Here is a 23,920-nt window from a genome sequence, read left to right as displayed (position 1 = left end):
AATCATTTATAATTTACACATAGGGGTGATGATAATGCTAATCCCGATATGAGCAGAAAATCATAAATTGAAAATTTCCAATTGACGTACAGAAGATGCAGCTGGGTGACATCATCAACTGCCACCAATATTTTGACTGGTGACAATGCTGTCATTTTCAAGGCAAAATTACAGCAAGTAAGTATTGTGGAAGGGAAAGTTTTAAACATGGGTACTTGGTTCAGTGACCGCTTCTAAATTAAAATTGAAACAAATGAGCTCTCAGTCACTATTTTTAGTCTTATTGACCAGGTTTCAACACTTCTACAAGTGCCTTCATCAGAATTAAAACAATTAAAATGGCCTATAACATAGTTACAAATTTATAGGAAAAGATATTTTTTATATAAAAAGTGTAAGTACTGACTAACAATAAAAAATAAGACAGAGGCAGTACTTATATGTCACATATAAAATAATTAACAGGCCAGAAGGGCTTTAGTCACAAAATATATAAAAAGGAATGCGTGAAGGTGAGCCACTATGGGCAGCTAGTACCTTTACAACTACAGGTTGCAACAGACTGTGGAAGGGAATTTAAAACTTTGTTTGCAGATCAGTACTGAAAAGGTAAAACGCACACGCATGCGCGCGCACGCACACACACACGCACACTGCAAACACTAGGTCACCACACAACAAAAAATGACCAATGCAAGAAGTTATCGATTGTGAAAATTACTGAACAGTGGGTGACATGGCATTTACTCCAGCTCCGTGTTATTTTATTTATTTATTTTTTGTCAAGGGAGAGAGCAGGATTCCACACAGAATTTAAGCAAAAACCTCAATCTCTATACTTGCTGATTTGATTTCAACTGCTTCCTCAGTAACACTATCCCAACAGCTACAAATACAGGATAGAATCTTTGTGTAGTTATATTTCATAGGTTGCCCAGTGCATAGACAGTGTTCTGCAATAGCCGTTTTTCTCAGATGTTGTAAACATGTGGGATGCTTGCGCTCAGTACACCAGTCCTCCACAGTCTTGACACTCTGACCAGTATATGGCAAGCCACAGCTGCAAGAATACAATAGAAACCCCCCTTATGCAAAACAAGACAATGTTTAACAGACCCTAATCGTAGATGGAGGTCGCAAAATGCATTTCATATAATTTTTCTGCATAATACAACCAATTACCTCACCTGTTGTTTGTTAGTTTTCACTATCATTACCTTCTGGTGTGAGTCATCTTTAGATGTGTGGTGGCACTAGTGTTTACAGAGTGTGAGAGAGAGTTTGCATTATTTTTCCAGAATTGCTCTGCAGACCAAGGTTTTAAATGCTTTTGCATCATGCTTACTCGCTGCAGTTTTACCTTGAAAATGAGAGTGTGGTCACCTGTCAAAATATTGGCAGCTGTCGACGACGTCATTTTGCTGCATTTCCATTAGTTAATTGAACATTATATATTCTGGGACAAACTCAGGTCTCGTGTAGAAAATCTGCATTAGTGTTAAATGATGGTGTGGTCACAAATAAGTACAATTACCTTAATGTAAATTTCAGTCTTTTACAGTGGTACTTCCTTTGAAACTTGTATTTTTCAATATGAAGAGGAGAAATATTATCCTGAATCCTACAAAATTCATCATGAAACGTATCCTTAAAATTTTACTTGACCAATAATATTCCTTTGACTGAGTCTATTAACAAACTGTTCCTTTCTTTTGCCCTCTGAGATGCAATGAGAAAAAAACACACATTCAGTAGACGCAGGGTTACTAGAAAAATTGGGAGATTTTCAAAATTCCTCAAAATGTTTTGACATTCTGACCTTTTTTTTTATAGCAAAGAACAACTTTGTTGATCTAGTGTAGAGTTTTCATCCAGGATTATAGATAGGGCCCAATTCTGGATGTTGCAAGACTTTTTCTGCTGTCACTATTTTTTATATGGGAAGATGACAGACTTCTAATTAGTAGATGCAGTCTTGTAGGGCAACAGTACTTCAAAAGATTCTCAGTGACTCAGCATTTCTAAACGTTATAAAATGAGGAATCTCCAACTTCAGATGATTAACTAACAAGCATTTGTTTCAGTGTGTGAAAGTATTGAGACAGTGTGAGGCAAACAACAGTATCTTGAATCGAGATATTGTATACACCATTTATGAATGACTGCAATGATTCTCCAAAGAATTACACATTTGATGTTGCAAAAATAAAAATAGCCAAGTGTGAGCAACTTACACTTCAGTCCAATTACTTCACACAAAAATTTGTGAGACGATGAAATGCTACTTCATTACCAAAAAGCCGAGCATTTTCTAAAAATAAAAAATGCCAACTGTACATTAAAAAAGCCTTGAAAAGCTGGACGAGTTTAGAAAAAGCTAGCTGGTTGGTAACCATACACCTGCAGGAAAATTAGAGATATAGTTGGAGAAAAGAGAAGTAACTGTATGAATATTGAGAGCTCAGATGACAAGCCACTACTAAGCAAAAAAGAGGAAAGCATAGGGGTGGAAGGGATATATAGGAATGCTATAAAAGGGAAATGAGTTTGAAGACAACTTTATAGCAAAGGATGAGGAAGTAAATGAAGTTAGGATGGGAGATATGATACTGCAAGAAGAGTTTGACAGAGCACTGAAAGACCTAAGTCAGAACAGGACCCATGGAGTATTCTACATTCCCTCAGAATTATTGAGATCTTTTGTAAATGCAGCCATGTCAAAACTATTCCATCTGGTTAACAAGATAAATGAGACAGGCAAAATATTCTCAGGCTTCAAGAAGACTCTGATAATCTCACTTCCCAAAAAAGAATGTGCCTACAGGTGTTAATATTACTGAACCATCAGTTCTGTAAGTCATGCATACTGACACAAATTATTTACAGTACAGCGGAACAGTTGGTAGAAGCTGACATTGGGGAAGATCAGTTTGACTTCTGAAGAAGTGTAGGAACAAGTGAGGCAATGCAGACTCTGAAACTTTATCTTAATAGATAGATTTAAAAAAAGTGCAAACCAACTTTTATAGATGTTAAAGGACATCTAGCCACCAAGAGATGCACTTGCACTTAAAATATGTAGCCTAACTCTTATTTGGGTGTGTAACACATTGTCAGTGGCATCGGATACAGAACACAACAAAAAATTTTGTGTTCATTGGTAAAATTTCTTGGTCACATTGGATGTAACTGTTATATAATGTAAACATGGAACTGACAAATAGGGCAAAGAGTCTGCATTGGTTTTTTCTTTATTCAGTATTTGCGAAGTGATGATAAATATTTTGTACTTAATTAATTACTTCTTTTGGTATAGATTAACCTTTAATGCCTCTTATAGTTTATTATTGACCTATAAATCTTGATATTTGCATCACACATTTTTTTATTTATTTTGGTTGTACCATTCAGTCTGGCCATTGTAATGAAATGTGTTGTGTATCTCCCTATTTCTTGTTATTTCTGAAATCATATTCCTCTGCATCTTTGCCATGCATTCAATATTTGTAAAATACTTTACCTGGATGATTAGTATGTAAGAATAGAGTATATGAAGTATAAAATATTTATAAATACTGTAGAGCCCTGGTAATTCAAGCTAATTGGGGTTGAGGCTACCTCAAATTACAAAAAAACTTGGATAATATGGAAATACCACTAAATAAAAGGATAAATCATAAATAAATCTTTAAAAAGCACAATAATGATTGAAAAATTCAGGTTACCTCAGGTGACAAAAAACTCAGATAGCACAGAAATAACACATAAGCAATGGGTAAATCATAAATCAATCATTTAAGAGCACAATAATGATTACAAATAAATAAAAAAATAGTGTGTTACATATCTTTGTTACATGTACATATATGGGCACACATTTCCAAGTTGCAAAAATATAAATTATGTTTTAAAGAAATTGTCCATAGACCTTTGTTTTAAAATAGAACCTCGTTTTCTAGCAGCAATGTCGAACCATCTTCTAGGAAGTATGGTGTCAGTTGGAATAGCTTCCACTTGCTGCTTGATTTAAAGCAATGCCACATCTAGTGTTGTCAAACCCTCGGTGTGTGTGGCACTGTTACAACATTGTCAGGTAATTCCTTGTCACCATCTTCAGTGGATTTACTAAACATTTCAATAACTGTAAGATTAGTCACTTCAAACTGTTCACTACGATTCATCCATTCTGAAACATCACTCACATTCACATTTTCACATCCAGTAAGCTTTTTCATCAGCTCTGTCAACAGTAGGTCATCTTCATCTGTGCTGTAGGTACCCATTTTGCTCCATAAAATTTGGTTCCACGACTTGTTTAGTGCCTCCATCTTTATTTCAGACCATGAATCAGCTCTCCGGCAAACTATGTCTTTTGTCGTAGTTTTTTAAATTCTTTGATAGTTCTTTCTTTCACCTTCTGTTCTTTTTAGAAGTGTTTGAAGCAGACTACAACGATACCTTTTTTCCAAGCATTGTAAAATGCCTTGGTCGATAGCCATATTTAAACTTGTCATGTTAGGGGGTAAGAACAAGGCACGAATACCGTCACATTGTAGTTCTTCCTCATCAGTGTGCGAACCAGGATTGTCAAGTGTTAAGATTGCTTTGGAAGGCAAACACTTCATCTTTAGATATGTTTTGGTCTCTGGAACAAAATCTTAAAAAAACTAGTTCTTAAAGATATTTTTGTCCATCAGAGGCAGATTTCTGATGTGCATATGCAACAGGCAGTGCAGAAGCAGTGATATATTTTAAAGCTCTAGGCTTAGCAGCCTTTGCCATTGCCAGCAGCTTCAGTTTTGGTCTCCACTTGCATTTGATGCAGCAAAAACTGTTAACCTCTCTGTGTTTTTTGTAGCCCTGGGCAATCTTTTCTTCTTTTGAGGCTAGAGTTTTAGATGGAAGCATTTTATAATGTGACACTGTTGCATCACAGTTATACTGTTGATCAGGAGTGAGCTTTTCCTCTTGTAAAATTTTTCCTAATTTCATACAAAATTTTCTAACAGTTTGATAGTCCACAGAAAGTTTTTCACCACAAATTTTAAGCTCCCTTATGCTATATCTCTTCTTCCACCTATCCAACGCTCATTGCGTAAAATCGTCCTCACCTTTCTCTAATTGTTTCTGAAAATTACAGCTTTTTCTTGAAGAATAGGCCCAGAAATTGAATTTCAGTGTTGCTTTTGTTGAGTAAACCAAATGAACAGAGCTTCATTTGGTTTTTCATACTCAGATTTCTTCATTGACTTCCATTCAAGTGATACAGTAGGACACTTGTTTGATGAAAATATCTCAATTTTGTCTCTTTCCACACCAGTCTCCAACAGTCACTTCACCAACTTCATATTCAGCAGCAAGTGTTTTTAATGTTTCTCCTTTGTGTAGTCTTTTTAAAGCCTCCAGTTTCACATTCAGTGGCACAAATTTTCCCTTGCCCCTACCACTCATTGTAATGTATAAATTAAAATTAAGAGACACAGTTACATATGTACAGTACACTGTAAATATGTACAACACTTTAAAATTGATGTGACAGAGGTAGGCTCACTACAGTGCAGGGACACATACCAGTCAAGACTAACAGGGGATATTGAATGTATACAGAGAAGGACAGCACGAATGACCACAGGTTTGTTTAATCCGTGGGAAAGTGTCATCAGAGATACTCAGGTAACTGAAGTGGCAGACTCTTGAAGACAGATGCACACTATCTCGAGAAAATCTGTTAACATAGTTTCAAGAACCAGCTTTAAGTGATTACTCTAGGATATATACATCAACCCCCCTACATATCACTCACACAGTGATTGTGAGGATAAGAGTAGACTAATTACTGCATGCACAGAGGCATTCAGACAATCATTCTTTCCATGCTCCCTATGTGAATGGAACAGGAAGAAACCCTAATACTGACACAATGGAACATACCCTCTGCCATACACCTTGTTCGTGTTTTTCAGAATATACACTCCTGGAAATGGAAAAAAGAACACATTGACACCGGTGTGTCAGACCCACCATACTTGCTCCGGACACTGCGAGAGGGCTGTACCAGCAATGATCACACGCACGGCACAGCGGACACACCAGGAACCGCGGTGTTGGCCGTCGAATGGCGCTAGCTGCGCAGCATTTGTGCACCGCCGCCGTCAGTGTCAGCCAGTTTGCCGTAGCATACGGAGCTCCATCGCAGTCTTTAACACTGGTAGCATGCCGCGACAGCGTGGACGTGAACCGTATGTTCAGTTGACGGACTTTGAGCGAGGGCGTATAGTGGGCATGCGGGAGGCCGGGTGGACGTACCGCCGAATTCCTCAACACGTGGGGCGTGAGGTCTCCACAGTACATCGATGTTGTCGCCAGTGGTCGGCGGAAGGTGCACGTGCCCGTCGACCTGGGACCGGACCGCAGCGACGCACGGATGCACGCCAAGACCCTAGGATCCTACGCAGTGCCGTAGGGGACCACACCGCCACTTCCTAGCAAATTAGGGACACTGTTGCTCCTGGGGTATCGGCGAGGACCATTCGCAACCGTCTCCATGAAGCTGGGCTACGGTCCCGCACACTGTTAGGCCGTCTTCCGCTCACGCCCCAACATCGTGCAGCCTGCCTCCAGTGGTGTCGCGACAGGCGTGAATGGAGGGACGAATGGAGACGTGTCGTCTTCAGCGATGAGAGTCGCTTCTGCCTTGGTGCCAATGATGGTCGTATGCGTGTTTGGCGCCGTGCAGGTGAGCGCCACAATCAGGACTGCATACGACTGAGGCACACAGGGCGAACACCCGGCATCATGGTGTGGGGAGCGATCTCCTACACTGGCCGTACACCACTGGTGATCGTCGAGGGGACACTGAATAGTGCACGGTACATCCAAACCGTCATCGAACCCATCGTTCTACCATTCCTAGACCGGCAAGGGAACTTGCTGTTCCAACAGGACAATGCACGTCCGCATGTATCCTGTGCCACCCAACGTGCTCTAGAAGGTGTAAGTCAACTACCCTGGCCAGCAAGATCTCCGGATCTGTCCCCCATTGAGCATGTTTGGGACTGGACGAAGCGTCGTCTCACGCGGTCTGCACGTCCAGCACGAACGCTGGTCCAACTGAGGCGCCAGGTGGAAATGGCATGGCAAGCCGTTCCACAGACTACATCCAGCATCTCTACGATCGTCTCCATGGGAGAATAGCAGCCTGCATTGCTGCGAAAGGTGGATATACACTGTACTAGTGCCGACATTGTGCATGCTCTGTTGCCTGTGTCTATGTGCCTGTGGTTCTGTCAGTGTGATCATGTGATGTATCTGACCCTAGGATTGTGTCAGTAAAGTTTCCCCTTCCTGGGACAATGAATTCACGGTGTTCTTATTTCAATTTCCAGGAGTGTAGATGCAGTTGTAAACACACAACCGACTACAATTCATACAACAATGGTCAGCCAATGTTACAAGATGTGCACTGTGTTGCTATTTCGGACTACTGTATTTCAATGACCACTGTTGTTGAGTAGGCACAACAATAGGGGTAACAGAAAGGATGGCATGCACTGTACAGCTGATTGTCAGACAGTCCCTGTTAAAGTGCGCGTCATTTATGTTGGCGACCGAGTTTAGCTTCGTTCTGCGCATCTGACGTTACAAAACACAGTCAGCCAATGAACAGAGAACGACGTTGCCACATCTCGACTGCAGCGCAGAGCATGGACGAGTGTCTTCAGTTTTAGAAACGTTCAGTCATAAATAAAGTAATAGAACAAAAGCAATGTCTTGATAGCAGACATTCTTTTATAGACAGTTTGGAAAAAGCATTCTTTACACCAATTGCTTCATATTCTATTAATTAATTAAACCAAACAAGCAATAAGACTCCTAATTCAGGCGATAGCAAGGAAAGGTGTTTGTATCACTCTCACGAACCGCTTTTTCGCAATAAAGAACAGCGGCAATTGTTTATTTCCTATTGTACTTCAACGAAGCGTGAGTAATTCATAGTCATACCAACAGTGTTTGTCAGTATTTTGCGTGACGTGTTATAGTCCTCATGGCGTCATGTAGTCAGACGAGGTGCGTTAGCGTAACGGTTAAGGTGTTGGGCTGCTACGCGAAAGGTTTTGAGTTCAAACCTTGTGCGGTGCTTAATATTTTCATTATTTAAAAACAATATCGAAGTGCCTTACTTCACGAATTATATTCGTTTGAATGCAATTTTTTGAAATTTCTATTGCTTTGTCTCTTCATTAACCCTTTCGCTGCTGCAGACACGTGCTCCCCGCATTCCGCGCTGTGCGCGATTTTGTCATCACTGCACTGCCCGCCTGTGCAGACACATGGTGTTCCCACTGCTTTGACACACTTATAATTCGATTTCACAAAAACTGTTTGGCCCAAAAATTTGATTTTTACACGTCTTCTTGACTGATACCTTCCCCCCATAAATGACTTAATTTTGTTTCGATGTTCAATGCAGTTATTATGCAGCATTAAATGTAGTAAACCATTGCGCAAAATTTTGAAGAGTTTGCAGAGGTAGAAGTCCATAGCGTATACTTTCCGTATGGTCGATTTTAGTTGCCACAATGTTGAGAATGAAATTTGGACAAGATACCTAAATTTCATATAAAATTTACTGTATAACAATATCTCAATTAATTGAAGTACGACATAGGTGTCGTATGTAATATTGAGAAATATTCCTTCTTTCGCGACTGTAATAAAAGTATTATTTACACCGGACGCATTTGGCTTTATTTTAAAGCACTTCAATCAAGCAAAGGTATGGCACATACACAATGGTACTCATGTTCTCTTTCTTGTTTTTGTTCCACAGTCGCAGTTTTACCAATGGTACTGAAATATATTCTTCTTCTGCAACTGTAATAAGGGACTTATTTAGACCAGATGCGTTTCTCTCTTTTGAAGCATCTTCAGTGGACAGTATTTTGTCTCCTCCATTGCCAAGTCACCTTTCGTAGTTTTGTGCTGCGGTAACACAATATTAAACGTTTGTGTTGGCAGATCAGTGTTTTAGCAAATAAATGATGTTTGTGTGCGCCACACACAAAAATTATATTTGACATAGCTCAGAGCACTTCACTGATAGACGGTATATTCAAGTCCTAATGTTTTTGTAAGTCCACAGTTTTGTTTAATGTATTTTGTCTACTTCCTTTTGATTGATTGAAGTGCTTTAAAATAAAGCCAAATGTGCTCAGTGTAAATAAAACTTTTGTTACAGTCGCGAAAGACGGAATATTTCTCAATATTACATACAACACCTATGTGGTACTTAAATGAGCTATTGTTATGCAGTAAATTTTATATGAAATTTAGGTATCTTGTCCACATTTCATTCTCAACATTGTGGCAACTAAAATCGACCATACAGAAAGTATACTCTATGGACTCTTACCTCTGCAAACTCTTCAAAATTTCATGCAATGGTTTACTATATTTAATGCTGCATAATAACTGTGTTGAACATCGAAACAAAATTAAGTCATTTATGGGGGGAAGGTATCAGTCAAGATGATGTGTAAAAATCTAATTTTTGGGCCAAATAGTTTTTGTGGAATCGATTGATAAGAGTGTCAAAGCAGTCGGAACACGATGTGTCTGCACAGGCGACCAGTGCAGTGACAAAATCGCGCACAGCGCGGAATGCAGGGAGCACGTCTTTGTAGCAGCGAAAGGGTTAATGCGGCCGTGGTGGCTTTACTTCATGAACTGCGCGCTCCCCCCTACACGTAAGCTTGCGAACTATGCTATACTATGGCGCTGCTTCTATTGGCGCGTGCGTCATGTGCAACTGGCAACACAGCTATCTCCCGCGTCTGGGCGGGCATGCGCGAGCCGCCAAGATAAAAGAATTGAACTATAGTGAAGGGGTAACAAAGAAAGAGCAAGCACTCCTCAAAGCCTAATGGTACCTGTCCATCTGTAATAGAAATGCATTAGCAGTCTAAGGCTAGGGTTATTTCTGTTTATTATGAATGATGAAAACCCTAAGTGGGACAGTTTTACCCATATTGTACGTGGAAAATTGAAAGAAAGTTAAAAAAATGTAACACATTTGAAAGTGTGTGAAATGTACTTGCAGACAGTGTATGAAAACAATTTTTTTACTCTAGTTTAATGTTAAATTTTAATTTTCTTAAGACCAGCTCAAATTACACGGAATGTCAAAACACTGTGGCTCAACTGTAAATAAAAGCTGATGTTAATTTTCATGAGCAACATATTGAGTAAGTTGGCCTTAATGTAAAATGTGTTTCTAATGTTACATTGTAAATAGCGATATGCATACTATTGTTTTTGTCCTGTGTACTAGATGCCACTGATGACAGGTTATACACCCAAATACCAGTTTGGCTGTAAACATCATAAGTAAGGCTCTTGGTGTTTAGAAGATGACCTTTAACAAATATTTACAAGCTGTAGAACATCAAGGATCAAAGATTTGTACTTATATAGTATTTGTAGATTTAGAGAAAGTATATGACAGAGTTGACTAGTGTTCACTGTTTGAAATTCTGAAAGTAGCAGGGATAAAATACAGAGAGCAAAATGTTGCCAGTAACTTTTGCAGAAACCAGACAGTTGAAGGACATGAAGTGGGAACTGTAGTTGAGAAGGGAGTGAGACAGAGTTGTAGTCTGTCCCCCGTGTTATTCAGTCTGTACATCAGGCAGGCTGTGAAGAATACTAATAAGAAATTTTCAAAGGGAAGTAAAATTTAGGAAGAGGAAACTGGAATTTTGTAAGAGATGGCACAAGTCTTGGAAGATCATTGGAATGGAATAGATAGTGACGTGAAAAAGAGTTATAGAAAGAACATTGCCGAAAGAAAAACAAGGCTAATGGAATGTAGTAACATTAAATCAGGCAGTGCTGAAGGAATTAGATTGGGAAATTAGATACTAAAAGTAATAGATCAACTTTGCTACACTATGTGATCAAAAGTATCCAGACACTTGGCCGAAAATGACGTAAAAGTTCATGGCGCCCTTCATCGGTAATGCTGGAATTCAATATAGTGTTGGCCCACCCTTAGCCTTGATGATAGCTTCCGCTCTCGCAGGCATGCGTCCAATCAGGTGCTGGAAGGTTTCTTGGAGAATGGCAGCCCATTCTTCACAGAGTGCTGCCCTGAGGAGAGGTATCGATGTCTGTTGGTGAGGCCTGGCACAAAGTCAGCAATTCTAAACATCCCAGAGATGTTCTATAGGATTCGGGTCAGGACACTGCGCAGGCCAGTCCATTACAGGGATGTTATTGTCGTGTAACCACACCACCACAGGGTGTGCATTATGAACAGGTGCTCAATCGTGTTGAAAGATGCAATTGCCATCCCCGAATTGTTCTTCAACAGGGGGAAGCAAGAAGGTGCTTAAAAAATATCAATGTAGGCCTGTGCTGTGATAGTGCCACACAAAACAACAAGGGGTGCAAGCCCCCTCCATGAAAAACACGACCATACCATAATACCACCTCCTCCGAATTTTACTGTCGGCACCATGTACGCTGGCAGATAACGTTCACCAGGCATTTACCATACCCACACCCAGCCATCGGATCGCCACACTGTGTACCGTGGTTCGTCACTCCACACAATGTTTTTCCACTGTTCAGTCGTCCATTGTTTTCGTCCAATGTTTACACTCCTTATGCCAAGCGAGGCGTCATTTGGCATTTACCTTCATGATGAGTGGCTTATGAGCAGCTGCTCGACCATGAAATCCAAATTCTCTCACCTCCCACCTAACTGTCATAGTACTTGCAGTGGACCCTGATGCAGTTTGCGATTCCTGTGCGATGGTCTGGATAGATGTCTGCCCATTACACATTACGATCCTCTTCAACCGTGGCAGCACAATGCACCTAATATGAAAAAGATATGTTTTGGGGGGTGTTCTGATACTTTTGATCACATAGTGTATTTGGGCAGCAAAATAACTAATGAAAGCTGAACAAGGAAGTATATATACTATGCACTCTAGTAGTAGCAAGAAAACCTTTCCTGAAAAGTGAAATTTGTTAGTACTGAATGTAAGTTTACATTTCTGCTTAAGTTTTGCCGTAGTGTAGTTTTGGTCTTGTATGGAAACGAAACTTGGATGATAAGCTGTTCAAAGAAGAAGAGAATATAAGCTTCTGAAATGTGCCACCAAATTTTCTTCACTTTCCAATAATTGTGCATTAAACATATATATGTTGCTGATATTACTGATGCTTGATTACCCTTCACTTAAGACATTCAGATGTTATTGGTCTGACATTCAAAATTTTACCCTACAACTTGTATCCTGTGTTTTGCAGGCTGTCCTATTATAACTTTCACAATTGTTTTTGAAGAATTGTGTTACTTTTATCTGTTGCCATACTGTTGATAGTGCTAATTTTTTTTCAACTTCTTAAATAATGCCAAATGTAATGGATTTTCTTATGCAAAGTGTTAATTTTTAATAGTGCATTGTTGGGGAGATAATTTTTTTTCAAGTTTGTATTGATCTTTTCTGTAGGAACTACTGGCACTACGTTCACAAGATGGGAAAGCGAAGAAAAGAGTTGCAGCTATGCTCAAGAGGACAAAAGCGGCAAATAAGTCTGTTATAGATGATGCAGTTGACAATGATAACACAGCTGTGACACTGGGCGGTATGTAGCAGTGGCTTCCATTACTTGCATTCAGTTTCTTTAATCAGTCTAAATGCACATATTCTTCCTCCTTCTTTTTGCATTTATTTTGCACATTGGTAGGAAGATACTGTCACCTATGTTATTTTATTATTTTCTCTTGTACTTTTATTTTATTTTTTCCTTTTATTTTGCACTCACAGATACTCATCACGATGGCATAGAAAGACCTATGCGTACTGTTGTTACTTTATGAGATTTTTTTTTTTTTTTAAGTAATATTGACTGCTGCATCATGAGTAGACAGTGAGAAAAAGAATGTGTTTTGTCTTGCATCATACATGAGGTGAAAGGGGAAAAATTGGAGAATTTGAGATAGTTCAGCTGTTCAGTAAATGTCTGTCAAGTGCTTAATGTTTGTAGCTACCTGTTCCTGTTTGTTGTTTGTTGACAGACTACGAGAAGATAGATTCGGTGGAAGATACTGAGTCTGAAATGGATAAAAAGAAACACACAGAATTGCATGCTTTAGTACATTATTAGAATGTATAAGTGTCACTTTGTGTGTTGGACTTTTACCATACCTTTTTACAAACAGATTTTTTTGCCATGTCGGTGTGTGACACCTAAACAACCAGGTTGCGTTGTGAGCCTATTTGCCACCTGAAACTGACCATGGGGAAAAAGTCCCATGGCAGATTAACTACTACAAATCTTGGTGACCCTGCGATTTATCTATTATCATTGTGGAGCACTCGTTTGGGGGGAAATGCAGTTTCTTGAATTTAAGTGAGAATTCACTAGGGATTGATGAAATGAGGGGGGGGGGGGGGGACGACATACTTTATTTTCTCCATGAACACACCTACTTCAATAGTGGTCTCCACTACATTGTTATGTACAGCTTTATCTTGAATCTTAGTGTCATCACAGAGCTTAAAAATTTCCAGTAACATCACTGGTATGCCCATACAAAATATAAGTCCATGGTGTGGCTTTTCTGGATAGATTGTGGTAATCTCATTCTGAGCTATAGTCATTACATGTGGAACTTGTTTGGATTACATATTCTACCATTTGTTTCGTTATAATGTACAGATAAACTGCCACATGTTGGTATTATTTGACTTATTACTAGTTTTGCTTATCAGATGTGAGTATTCATTGACGGTTAGCCCTAGTGGCAGCTGCTTACAGATTTGAAGCACCATTGTCAGCATAACGTGGGCTGGCTTGGATCTATGATGGGCATATACTGTAGTAAAATATTTGGAATTACGTTAGTCAGTATTTTCTTCCCCTGGTTTATTGTCCAGTTTCATTTGTACTAAATATCTCCAGTTACTTATCTGTCTTATTACTTGAGTTTTCACAGGTCTGGTACAGATCTTTAAAAATCGAGTCTCAAAAGCTCCTGATTTCCTTATGTCTGACTTGTTCATTGTTAAGTTCTCACTGTTGTATGTTAACATGACTTCCATCACTGAAAAAACTGTGTGTTGATTTCATGGTTTTCCCTATTAATGTCCTGATAATTGTATAACACATTCTTTAGAATTTACTCAATTTATTGCAAACCAAAGTAAGATACTTTATACCCTTAGTGATTGAAACTGCATACTTACTCTATCATTTTGTTTCTGTTTGTATGTGTATCAGCCCTCAGATGTTTGTTACCAGCCCATCACCTTGGTTTTTGTTACTGGTACCTATAGGCAAAAATTACGTCTAGTAGTAAACTAATGTACTGGAAAATCACATTTGAGTTCGTTGTTTAAAGCTAGCAGTTTATTTTGTACCAAAAAGAAAGTTGAATTCGAAAACATTAAAATTACTTTAAGGCAGAAGACTGGAAACTACTTGCTGTGCAGAGGTGAATTTCCAACTACTGCATGCTGACACACTTAAAAGTACAGTAAAATCTTGCTTTTGCACTTTTCAAGGGACTTGAAAAAAATGGTGTAAAATGCAGGAAAATGTAAAATGTGGGAAATAACTTTTGAAGCTGTACAAGTTAAATCTAGGGCCCCCTTGCATTTTCGTAGTTTTGTATATGTTCATGATATGCATCAAAATACTCATCAGAAACTTGTTTATTATCTAATGACAGTTATCTGAATTTTGTGCTATGTTTAGCAGTTGACATGACATTTACTGACACTTTGGCCCAACAAAGCGCTAAAAAAATGCAAACCAATCAGCCGCCATGTTGATTTACGTGCCTTCCAAGCAAAGGTGGCATATTTGGCAGTTTTAGTATTTATACTTGCAGTCTACAAAAAGTGCAGTTCAAGTGTACACCTGCATTAAAGATCTCTCTAAACCACATCAAATAACTGTCCTGCAAAACTGATGTCAGCAGATGTACACAGTACACGCAACTTATCTAGCTGTTTTAGATTTTGTAAAGAAAAGTGCTTGAAATATTGTAAAGTGCATTAAATTTAGCATTACCCTGCAGAGCCATCTGTCAATGCAGCCTTTATTTCACACTCACTGCTTCGTCAACTTGCAATCAGACTGTCACCTTCAGATCAGCCTAGCCATCAGGGCTATGATACAGATTGTTCTGTATCCACAGCCAAGATTACAGGGGAGGGTAACTTACTACACTGTAGCCTTTGAAGCACACATTTTATAAAACATTAATAAGCCATTTTTACGTAGTATACCAACCTTTAATTTGGATGGTCTTACTAACATGCTGTTTGGGCAAATGGGTACAGTAGTCACTACTTTTTAGCAACCAAAAAAAAAAAAAAAAAAAAAAAAAGGTGGGTTGTTTTTAACTTTTTTGGTGACTTTTTGTCGTTGTTGTTTTTCCAGTCCATAAACAGTTGAAAGCTTTGTTATCAAAATCTGCAGCAGAAATATAATTTTTTTATTTTTGCACTGCTGCATTTACAACTGCAGTTGAGGGAACCTCCCTGTCGTTATCATCACTGACATTTTACTTTGTGCACTGTCAGCATTTTCTTCTGTATGAAAGTCAGTCAAGTCGTCAACAGCTACACTTTCCACTGTGACAGCATCATAGTAAGTGTGTACGAAATCTAAAACCAGATTCTTCAGCTGCATCTTTTTCTGTGATGAAGCAAGTAGTTTTTTAGTGTCATTAATACTCAGGTCTGGTGTATCAGATCTATTTTCTTCATCAGCTTCAATGAATCCTGCTTTTCAGAAGCAGTTGGCGATGGTGGCTGCCTTAACCTCTGTCCATGCTTTGGCAATAAAGTGCAAAGCATATAAAATCGGCACTTTAAAGGAGGTTGGGTTTTTCTTAGCCCCCATTGAAGTTAAAGCCATTTTCACAATTGCTTTCCTGTTATATGTTTTGAAGGCATGTCTACTACCCAAAGCCAAGGGCCATAATTTGCTTGTGCAGTTTGATAGCAGAAGCTCTAATTGCACATTAGGTAAACTTATATATTTTGGATGTGCAAGGCATCAATCTACTAAAAAGAGAATTTTCCTTTTGTGGGTTCCCATTCTTTCAAGGCAACATAATTGCTTTTCAAATAATTTTGGTGTCATCCATGCTTTATTGTTGCCAGTGATTTTATATTTTCAAAACAATGTATTGTTTTTCATTTTGCCATTCACAAATGGTTTAACTTTTTCGGAACCATCTGCATTTGTGCCTAGCATTACTGTCAGGCAAACTTTACTGTGTTTGCCTCCATGGGAAATTTTGCCTGTTGAAGGCAGGTGTTTTGTTTGGCAAGATGCTGAAAGAGAGACCTATTTCATCAATGTTGAAAATGTCCTTCAGTTTATATTGCTTCATATGTTCCTGTAACCTGCCACACTGCAATTTACTAACGGCTTTTATATTTACAGTGTTTCCTTTGCGACTTACAGTTTTATGTACAACAATTTACCACTTCTTAAACCTATCAATCCAGCCATTAGTTGCGGTAATGTCCTCGGTCCCAAGCATATTGGTGACTTTCAGCATCTTTTCATGCAACATCATACCGTTCACTGGAATGTTTGAAGCATATGCTGCCTGAAACTAATTCTGCTCATTTTTTCACAATGGTAGTCAGCATGGACTCAGGTATTCCTGTACTCCGTGCTAATGCAACACATGTTTCATGATGAGCTTCAACACTTTTGAGAATTTTATCTTCTCCCATTGAAAAGAGTTTTCCTGTCTCTTCATAACACAGGTATTTTCCATCTTAAAACTGCAACAGAAAACAGTCAGAAACTTGAAAGAACAAATTTCGGTCACTTAACACATGGCTATGAACACGCTACATGATACACACAATAAACTCTTGCCACAGCAGTTGTCAAGAGTAGCTGTGTCAATTCAAATCGGCTCACCTTGGTTGTAGGAACAGTTTTGTCAGTGCTGCCAACATTGTCAACCCTAGTTAGCAAACAACATTGTGTTGAGTCCATATACGAACCATACAGGAATCTACCGTATATATCAAATTACAAATACTGGGAAGTGGATGTTCTCTGCCTATGATCATACTCACAGGGCGAAGTTAATGCTGAAAGAATGTGGCTATAATAATGAGAGGATACTACTTATTCTGTAGCACACAACACTGAAAGAACAAGTTGGTAGTGAAAAGAGACAAGTGATTGTTTCTCTGTAGTCACACCTTCTTACGACTTCTATCAAAACAGTTACTCCCACCAGCCTCTGGACTAAGTAGAGGTTGGCAGTGACAGGAGGCAAATCATGAATTGTTTCGACTTTTACGGATTCAGATTTGCTGAATGGAGCACTCTGGTGTTAAGAAAGTTAACCATGTAATGTTTGTAAACACTACTTGAAGGCCAATGCAGTGCCAGTGTTGTTTTATGCCATTTTGTTCTCCACAAACATTATTTCATAAAGGGTAAATTGCAGGAAAATATGTTAACACAAAAATGGGTGCAAATTAACATTGTGAACATAAGAAATTTTACCGGAATGATTAAAAATGTTAACAGCGGGAAAACATTAATTCTGGGAACATAAAGGCAGGGTTAAATTGTATGAAAAACTGCAACTTAGCTTTCAGAATTGTTCCTTCCTCATTCTTTGAGAACAGTGAACAATAGGGGCAGGTCAGTTGGACCCCTATGTGACAGGGACCCATTTATTGTTTAGACAAAGGAAGGCAAAGATCTGTCAACCTTCACAGCGTGGGTCCTTTCAGTTGGGGACTGACTGACCTGCCCCTCCTGCTCTTCCATTTGTGAACCTCTCACATTTTATGCTTGAGGGAGGAACGAACAGGTCTAGAATGTGTCTATGGGTGGTACTGAAATTGTCCTTCTGGAAGATAAATAAAGCCCAACAACTTTAACAGTTCATTCTATATTTTATGTTCTTGCTACATCAGCATAATTATGTTATGTGTGTCATTTTATAAGAAGCTTAAATTATAAAATTGTTACTGTTTGTTTTGTAGGACCAGCGCAGCCAGATGAAGATGATTATGGTTATGTATCTCAGGAAGCCAGTGCATTCTACGCCAAGCTAATGGACAAGTATCAATCGGCACCACCTGAAGAACCAGCTTTTCCACAAAGAGCACCAAAAGGTGTCATAAAGGATTTAAACAGCACAAAGGTAACTTTGTGAAATACTGCAGTGTTCAGCATAAAATGTGTCACAGTTTCATTATCAAATATTGACAGTAAACTCAGCTGGTGATCTGAATTGTTTGTTTTCTCATAAACTAACTTTGCAGTGCTGTTTCCCTTCCTGCCCCTCACCAGCTCCCTAAACAGCCATCATGCCTCTCCTACAAACCATGCTTAGCCAACCTTCTTAACATTCCCAGCCTTCAGCACTACCTCCCAGAGCAATGATAACTCATTATCACAAGAACCTGTTTCAACAGTACATTATTCTCAACCTCTCATCTAGGGCACTCTACCCTCCTGAATTAACTGTATTATCCAAGGGTCTCACTTTCAGCCCTAAACCTGCATTTAATGATGCTGCCTTGTTGGAGGACCTACTCTGTCACATGTAAAGTTAACTGGAAACATCACCTTGCAACCCAATCCCAAAACCATTCTAACAACAAATTTTACATTGAACTCTTCCTTGAATAGGTCCAGCCATGATCCTAACTTGATCCACCACTCCTACCTGAAAATCATCCCATACTAGCCTCCATAACACCCAGCATTGCTTCACAACCATTTCCTCAGACCCCTACAACATGACCCTAACCTGTCCTCTGCAGTACACCAGTTCCCTAAAAACTGATGACATTATCCTCCCAATAGTCAAGGTATCTACCACTGTGGTACTTGACTGTCAAGACTATGTAAACGAGGGTCTATGCCAGCTGTCTGACACCTCTATGTACAGTGTCTACCATCAAGATCCCATCTCTGTGATACGTACTGGCTTACAATCCCTTCTTAAAACCTAAGGCCCCTCATGAGACTAACACATTGGTCCATAGAACTTCTTACCCACCCAAACTGAGCACCCCCACCTTCTACCATCTTCCTAAGAACCATAAACCCAATCACCATTACTGTCCCATAGTTAATGGCTTCAAAGCACCCATCAAACATATATCTAGCTTAGTTGATCAACACCTGCAACCTGTAGTACAAAGACTTCCCTCCTCTATTAAAGATGCCAGCCATTTCCTAGATCGTCTGAAATCTATACCGATCCTACTACCAACGCACACCTTGCTTGTCACTGCTCATGCTACCTCCATCTATACCAACATCATTATGTATATGTGCTTTCCACAGATGAACATTTCCTCAATCAGTGTCCACTCGATTCCAAACGTATAACATCCTTCCTGCTCACCTTGCCCAATTTCACATTTATCAACAAGTAATAAACATAAACATGGTCTGTAGAGGCTCTAATGTAATGTTTATTTAATCATGTGATTAGCTAATTCAACTAAGTGCCATTGCCTAGTGCATTTGTAACTTTTGTATTTCATGTCATTTTCATATCACTCTTAATTACAAGTAAAATGTAGCCATATTCTGTCTTCGTATGAAAGAATCCACACTACAGTGTCACCTTGTAGGATCATATTCTGAACTTTTGCTCTATGTACAACAAGGTAACAGTTTACTATGGACTATGTTCAACTATTTCCTCCGCTGACTCTCCACAGTTCCTGTCCCTTTACCTAAGGTGTCTTGCTCGTCACTATTGATGCCACCTCCCTTTACACTAACAGCCGTAATGCCCATGTTAACGCTACCTTCCCCAATACCTGTTTGGGTTAAATAAATTAAATGAACTTTTGACTTCTATTTGTTACAATTTCTTTCTTCTCGGTTACAGGACAGAGTAAGAAATGCATTGCTGAAAGCCGAAGAAGAAGAAATGATGCCACACAAGCGAAAGCGAAAATCTAAGGACAAAGGAGACAAGGATGATGATGGAGACCAGACAATAAATTATTCCTCGAGTGATAAACGCGATCTGGGCTCCGACGAGAGAGAAGATCCGCAGAGGAGGGAAGAACCACAGAGGAGACCGGAAAATAAACCGCCCAAACCACGAAAACCCATGCCACCGCCAATGGATTTCAATCAGTTGCTGAAGCTGGCAGAGCAGAAGCAATTTGAACCTGTGACAAAGCCAGAACCAAAGAGCAAATCTCAGGATGAGGAAGAAATGGGCCGTCCGATGACAAAGAAGCAGAAGATGGAGTATGAGAAAGAGCTGGAGGCCCGCCGCAGGAGGCAGGAGAGGGATGCAGCACGCCAGAGGGCACTTGATGAGAGGATGCGAGGTGCGAAAGGTGGTTCTAAGGGTGTGGGTTCCGCTGGGGAAGGGGGCAGGGCGGCACAGGGCAGAAATGGCAGGGAGGACTCGGGCTCCGACTCGTCATCGGGCAGGGGGGCGAGAGAGACGGATAGGAGGGATGACAGACCCAGAGTGCCAAAATATTCTGACAATGAAAGGAGGGAAGAAAAACCTAGAATACAAAAGTTTCCGGAGAATGAAAGGGAAGAAAGGCAGAGGATACCAAAATTTTCTCAAAGTGAGAGGGAAGAAAGGCAGAGAGCTTCTAAATTTTCTGAAAATGAGCGAGAAGAAAGACTGAAGGTACCAAGATTTGAGAATGATCGGGACGAAAAACAGAGGATACCAAAATATTACGATAATGATCGGGACGAAAAACAGAGGATACCAAAATATTACGATAATGATCGGGACGAAAAACAGAGGATACCAAAATATTACGATAATGATCGGGAAGAAAAACCGAGGATACCAAAATATCACGGAGATGATAGGGAAGAAAAGCCAAGGATACAAAAATATCACAGAGATGATAGTGAAGAAAAGCCAAGGATACCGAAATACCGTGGAGATGACAGGGAAGAAAAGCCGAGGATGCCAAAATATCACGGAGATAATAGGGAAGAAAAGCCAAGGATACCAAAATATCATGTAGATGATAGGGAAGAGAAGCCGAAGATACCAAAATATTATGATAGTGATCGGGAAGAAAGGCCTAGGGTATCAAAACATGAAAGTGATCGGGAAGAAAGGCCTCGAGCATCGAAATATTATGAAAGTGATCAGGAAGAAAGGCCTAGGGCATCAAAATATTATGAAAATGATAGAGAAGAAAGGTTGAGGGTACCAAAATATGAAAATGATAGGGAAGAAAAGCCGAGGATACCAAAATTGTCTGAAAGTGAGAGGAGAAATGATAGGCCGAGGATACCAAAATTGTCTGAAAGCGAGAGGAGAGATGAAAAGCCAAGGATGCCTAAATTAGGTGAAAACGATAAGAGAGATGAAAGACCTAGGATACCTAGAGTAACTGAAAGTGAAAGGAGAGACGATAGACCAAAGATACCTAAACTATCTGAAAATGATAGGCGAGACGACAAACCCAGGATACGCAAGTTATCTGAAGGTGAGCCTAGGGATGAAAAGCCCAAGAAACCAAAATTGTCTGACACAGACAGGAGGGACGAAAAGCAGAGGACGTCAAAATTATCTGAAGGTGAAAGGAGAGAGGAACGGCTCAATGGAGGTTACAGAACGAATGACGGTTCAACCGACAGGTTGGAACCGAAATCTGGTAACAGACTGAACCACTCGGTGCAAAATACTGCCAGTGATAAGCGTGCATTACAAGCTAAGGTGGCGAGGCAAGCAGATACCTACAGACAGGAGAAAGAGCAACAGAATTTTAAGAGAGACGTGTCACGAAGATATGATAATTCAGTAGTTTCTCAGCAGAAGCCTTTAAAATTGTCAGCTCATGATTCAGATGTCCGAGGGCCAGCAGAAAAATCTACAGAGCGTTCTAAATCTAGTTTTTCACAGCAGAACGTGAGTGCTAAGAGTGGTACAGTGGACGAGAGGCGGAATGGCAGTGGTTCTATAGCGAGAAATGCCAGTACGTCCTCATTTGGCAAAAAGCAGCAGGAAACTAATGATTCTAGATTACAGGCAAAGAAGTCTCCTGCAGCGGATACCAATAAACTGAAGAAAGCAGACAGTTTCCGTAAAAATGATCTCGATGACCTGTTCGGTGATTCCGATCTCCCCGTTATTAAATCTGGTGTTCCTAAAGTTGTGAAAAGTCAGCAGAGTGCCTCGAATGACTCTGAAAGAAGAAATGGTGAGCAGAAGACGGTCAACAAGCCACTTTCGTCTCAGAAATCCGGTGTCGGTCCAGGTGGCAACACGAGCAAAGTGCAGGCTAAGGGCAGCGGCGGTGTCACTCGGCCAGTTTCGAAAGAGCAGCTGGACGCGTTCCGTCAGAGGAAACTGGATGCGGTTGCCAGGGAGAATCAGCCTGGGAACAGGCAAAGTGGAGGACCCAGTCAGGGTGGCAAGACCAGACCGGGGCAAGCAGTGTCCACTGATAAGGCTAAGAAGTTGCCACCCAACGAAGGCAGGCCAAAGCAGTTTCCCCCACCTGACGTTCGAGGACCGAAACAGTTTCCCCCGTCTGACGTCAGAGGACCGAAACAGTTTCCACCTCCTGATGTTCGGAGGCCGAAACAGTTTCCACCACCGGATGTTAGGAAGAAGCCCAAGCCAGCTCCAGTAAAGCGTGAGTATGCGTGTTTAAACTTGAGAAAAGTGTCTAATTACAAAGAGACTGAATGAGTAGCCAGTACTTATTTTCGAGGAGTAAAATTCGAAGTATTGCCAAAAGACATTTAAAAGTAGGAATACCTGGAAATTTCCTCACCACCTTTGGTAACAATACACTCTTCATTTTTGAATTGTCATCATCTTCGTCATTGTCTTTAGTTTGAATACTGGTTTGATGCAGCTCTCCATGCTAGACTGTCCTGCACAAGGCTCTTCATTTCCAAATAACCGTGACAACTCATACTCTGTACTTATACCTTCAGAACAGGCTTCCTAACCCTTAAATTTATATCAGGTGTTAACAGAATGTGCGTTTCATGCTATAGTATTTTATATCCTCTCTACTTCAGCCACTGCTGCCCAAATATTGTAATTCACCTACTACTTGTAGCGCCTCATTTTCAAATCTAATTCCTACAGTGTTGCATGGCTTAATTCAACTACATCCAATCACCCTTATTTTGCTCTTGTTGGTGTTCATCTTATGTCCTCCTTTCAAGACACTGTCCATTCCTTTCACCTGCTCTTCCAACTGCTGTGCTCTCTCTGATAGAACTATAATGTCATTGGCAAACCTCAGACGTTTTAATTTCTTTTCCTGTACTTTATACTTTCCTTTTCAAATTTCTAGATATAATCTACATCTAAATAGATAACCCACAAGCTACCATTCAGTGCATGGCAGAGGGTACCCTGTACCATAACTAGTCATTTCCTTTCCTGTTCCACTCACAGATAGAATGAGGTAAAAAGACTATCTATATGCCTCCATACGAGCCCTAATTTCGTGTATCTTATCTTTATGGTCTGTATGCAAAATGTATGTTGGCAGCAATAGGATTGTTCTACGGACGTCGTCAGATGTTGATTCTCTAAACTTTCTCAGGAGCATTCTTCAAAATGAATGTCTTCTTCCCTCCAGGGATTCCCTTTTGAGCTCCCAAAGCATATCTGTAACACTCGACTGCCAATCGAACCTCCTGGTAACAAATCTAGCAGCGCGTCTCTGAATTGTTTCGATGTCTTCTTTCGATCTGACCCGGTGCAGATCCCAAACATTCGAGCTGTACTCGAGAATAGGTCGCACCAGGGTACTATATGTGGTATCCTTTACGGATGAACCACACTTTCCAGAAAATACTCCCAATAAACCAAAGTCAACCATTTGTCTTCTCCTCGGTTTCCTTTGTTGCTTGCTCGATG

At 40.0% G+C, this 23,920-nt stretch overlaps 2 protein-coding genes across 2 annotated transcripts in view; both read left to right on the top strand.

Moving 5' to 3' along the window:
- The window catches only part of LOC126412112 (protein SPT2 homolog), a 50,370-nt gene that overhangs the window by 14,224 nt on the left and 12,226 nt on the right, over window positions 1-23,920 (top strand). Inside the window, exons 3-5 of the mRNA XM_050081544.1 lie at window positions 12,522-12,657; window positions 18,057-18,217; window positions 19,928-22,673. Of these exons, the coding sequence (XP_049937501.1) occupies window positions 12,522-12,657; window positions 18,057-18,217; window positions 19,928-22,673 (3,043 nt within the window). The remainder of the gene's footprint in view (window positions 1-12,521; window positions 12,658-18,056; window positions 18,218-19,927; window positions 22,674-23,920) is intronic.
- LOC126412904 (trichohyalin-like) overlaps window positions 1-23,920 on the top strand; it is a 573,063-nt gene that overhangs the window by 537,894 nt on the left and 11,249 nt on the right. The window contains exons 4-6 of the mRNA XM_050082793.1: window positions 12,522-12,657; window positions 18,057-18,217; window positions 19,928-22,673. Coding sequence (XP_049938750.1) covers window positions 12,522-12,657; window positions 18,057-18,217; window positions 19,928-22,673 — 3,043 coding nt within the window. The remainder of the gene's footprint in view (window positions 1-12,521; window positions 12,658-18,056; window positions 18,218-19,927; window positions 22,674-23,920) is intronic.

Source organism: Schistocerca serialis, chromosome 7, assembly GCF_023864345.2.
Source record: "Schistocerca serialis cubense isolate TAMUIC-IGC-003099 chromosome 7, iqSchSeri2.2, whole genome shotgun sequence".
NCBI classification, from domain to species: domain Eukaryota; kingdom Metazoa; phylum Arthropoda; class Insecta; order Orthoptera; family Acrididae; genus Schistocerca; species Schistocerca serialis.
The sequence above is the reverse complement of the archived record's forward strand: the minus strand, read 5'-3'. Positions and strand labels throughout refer to the sequence as shown.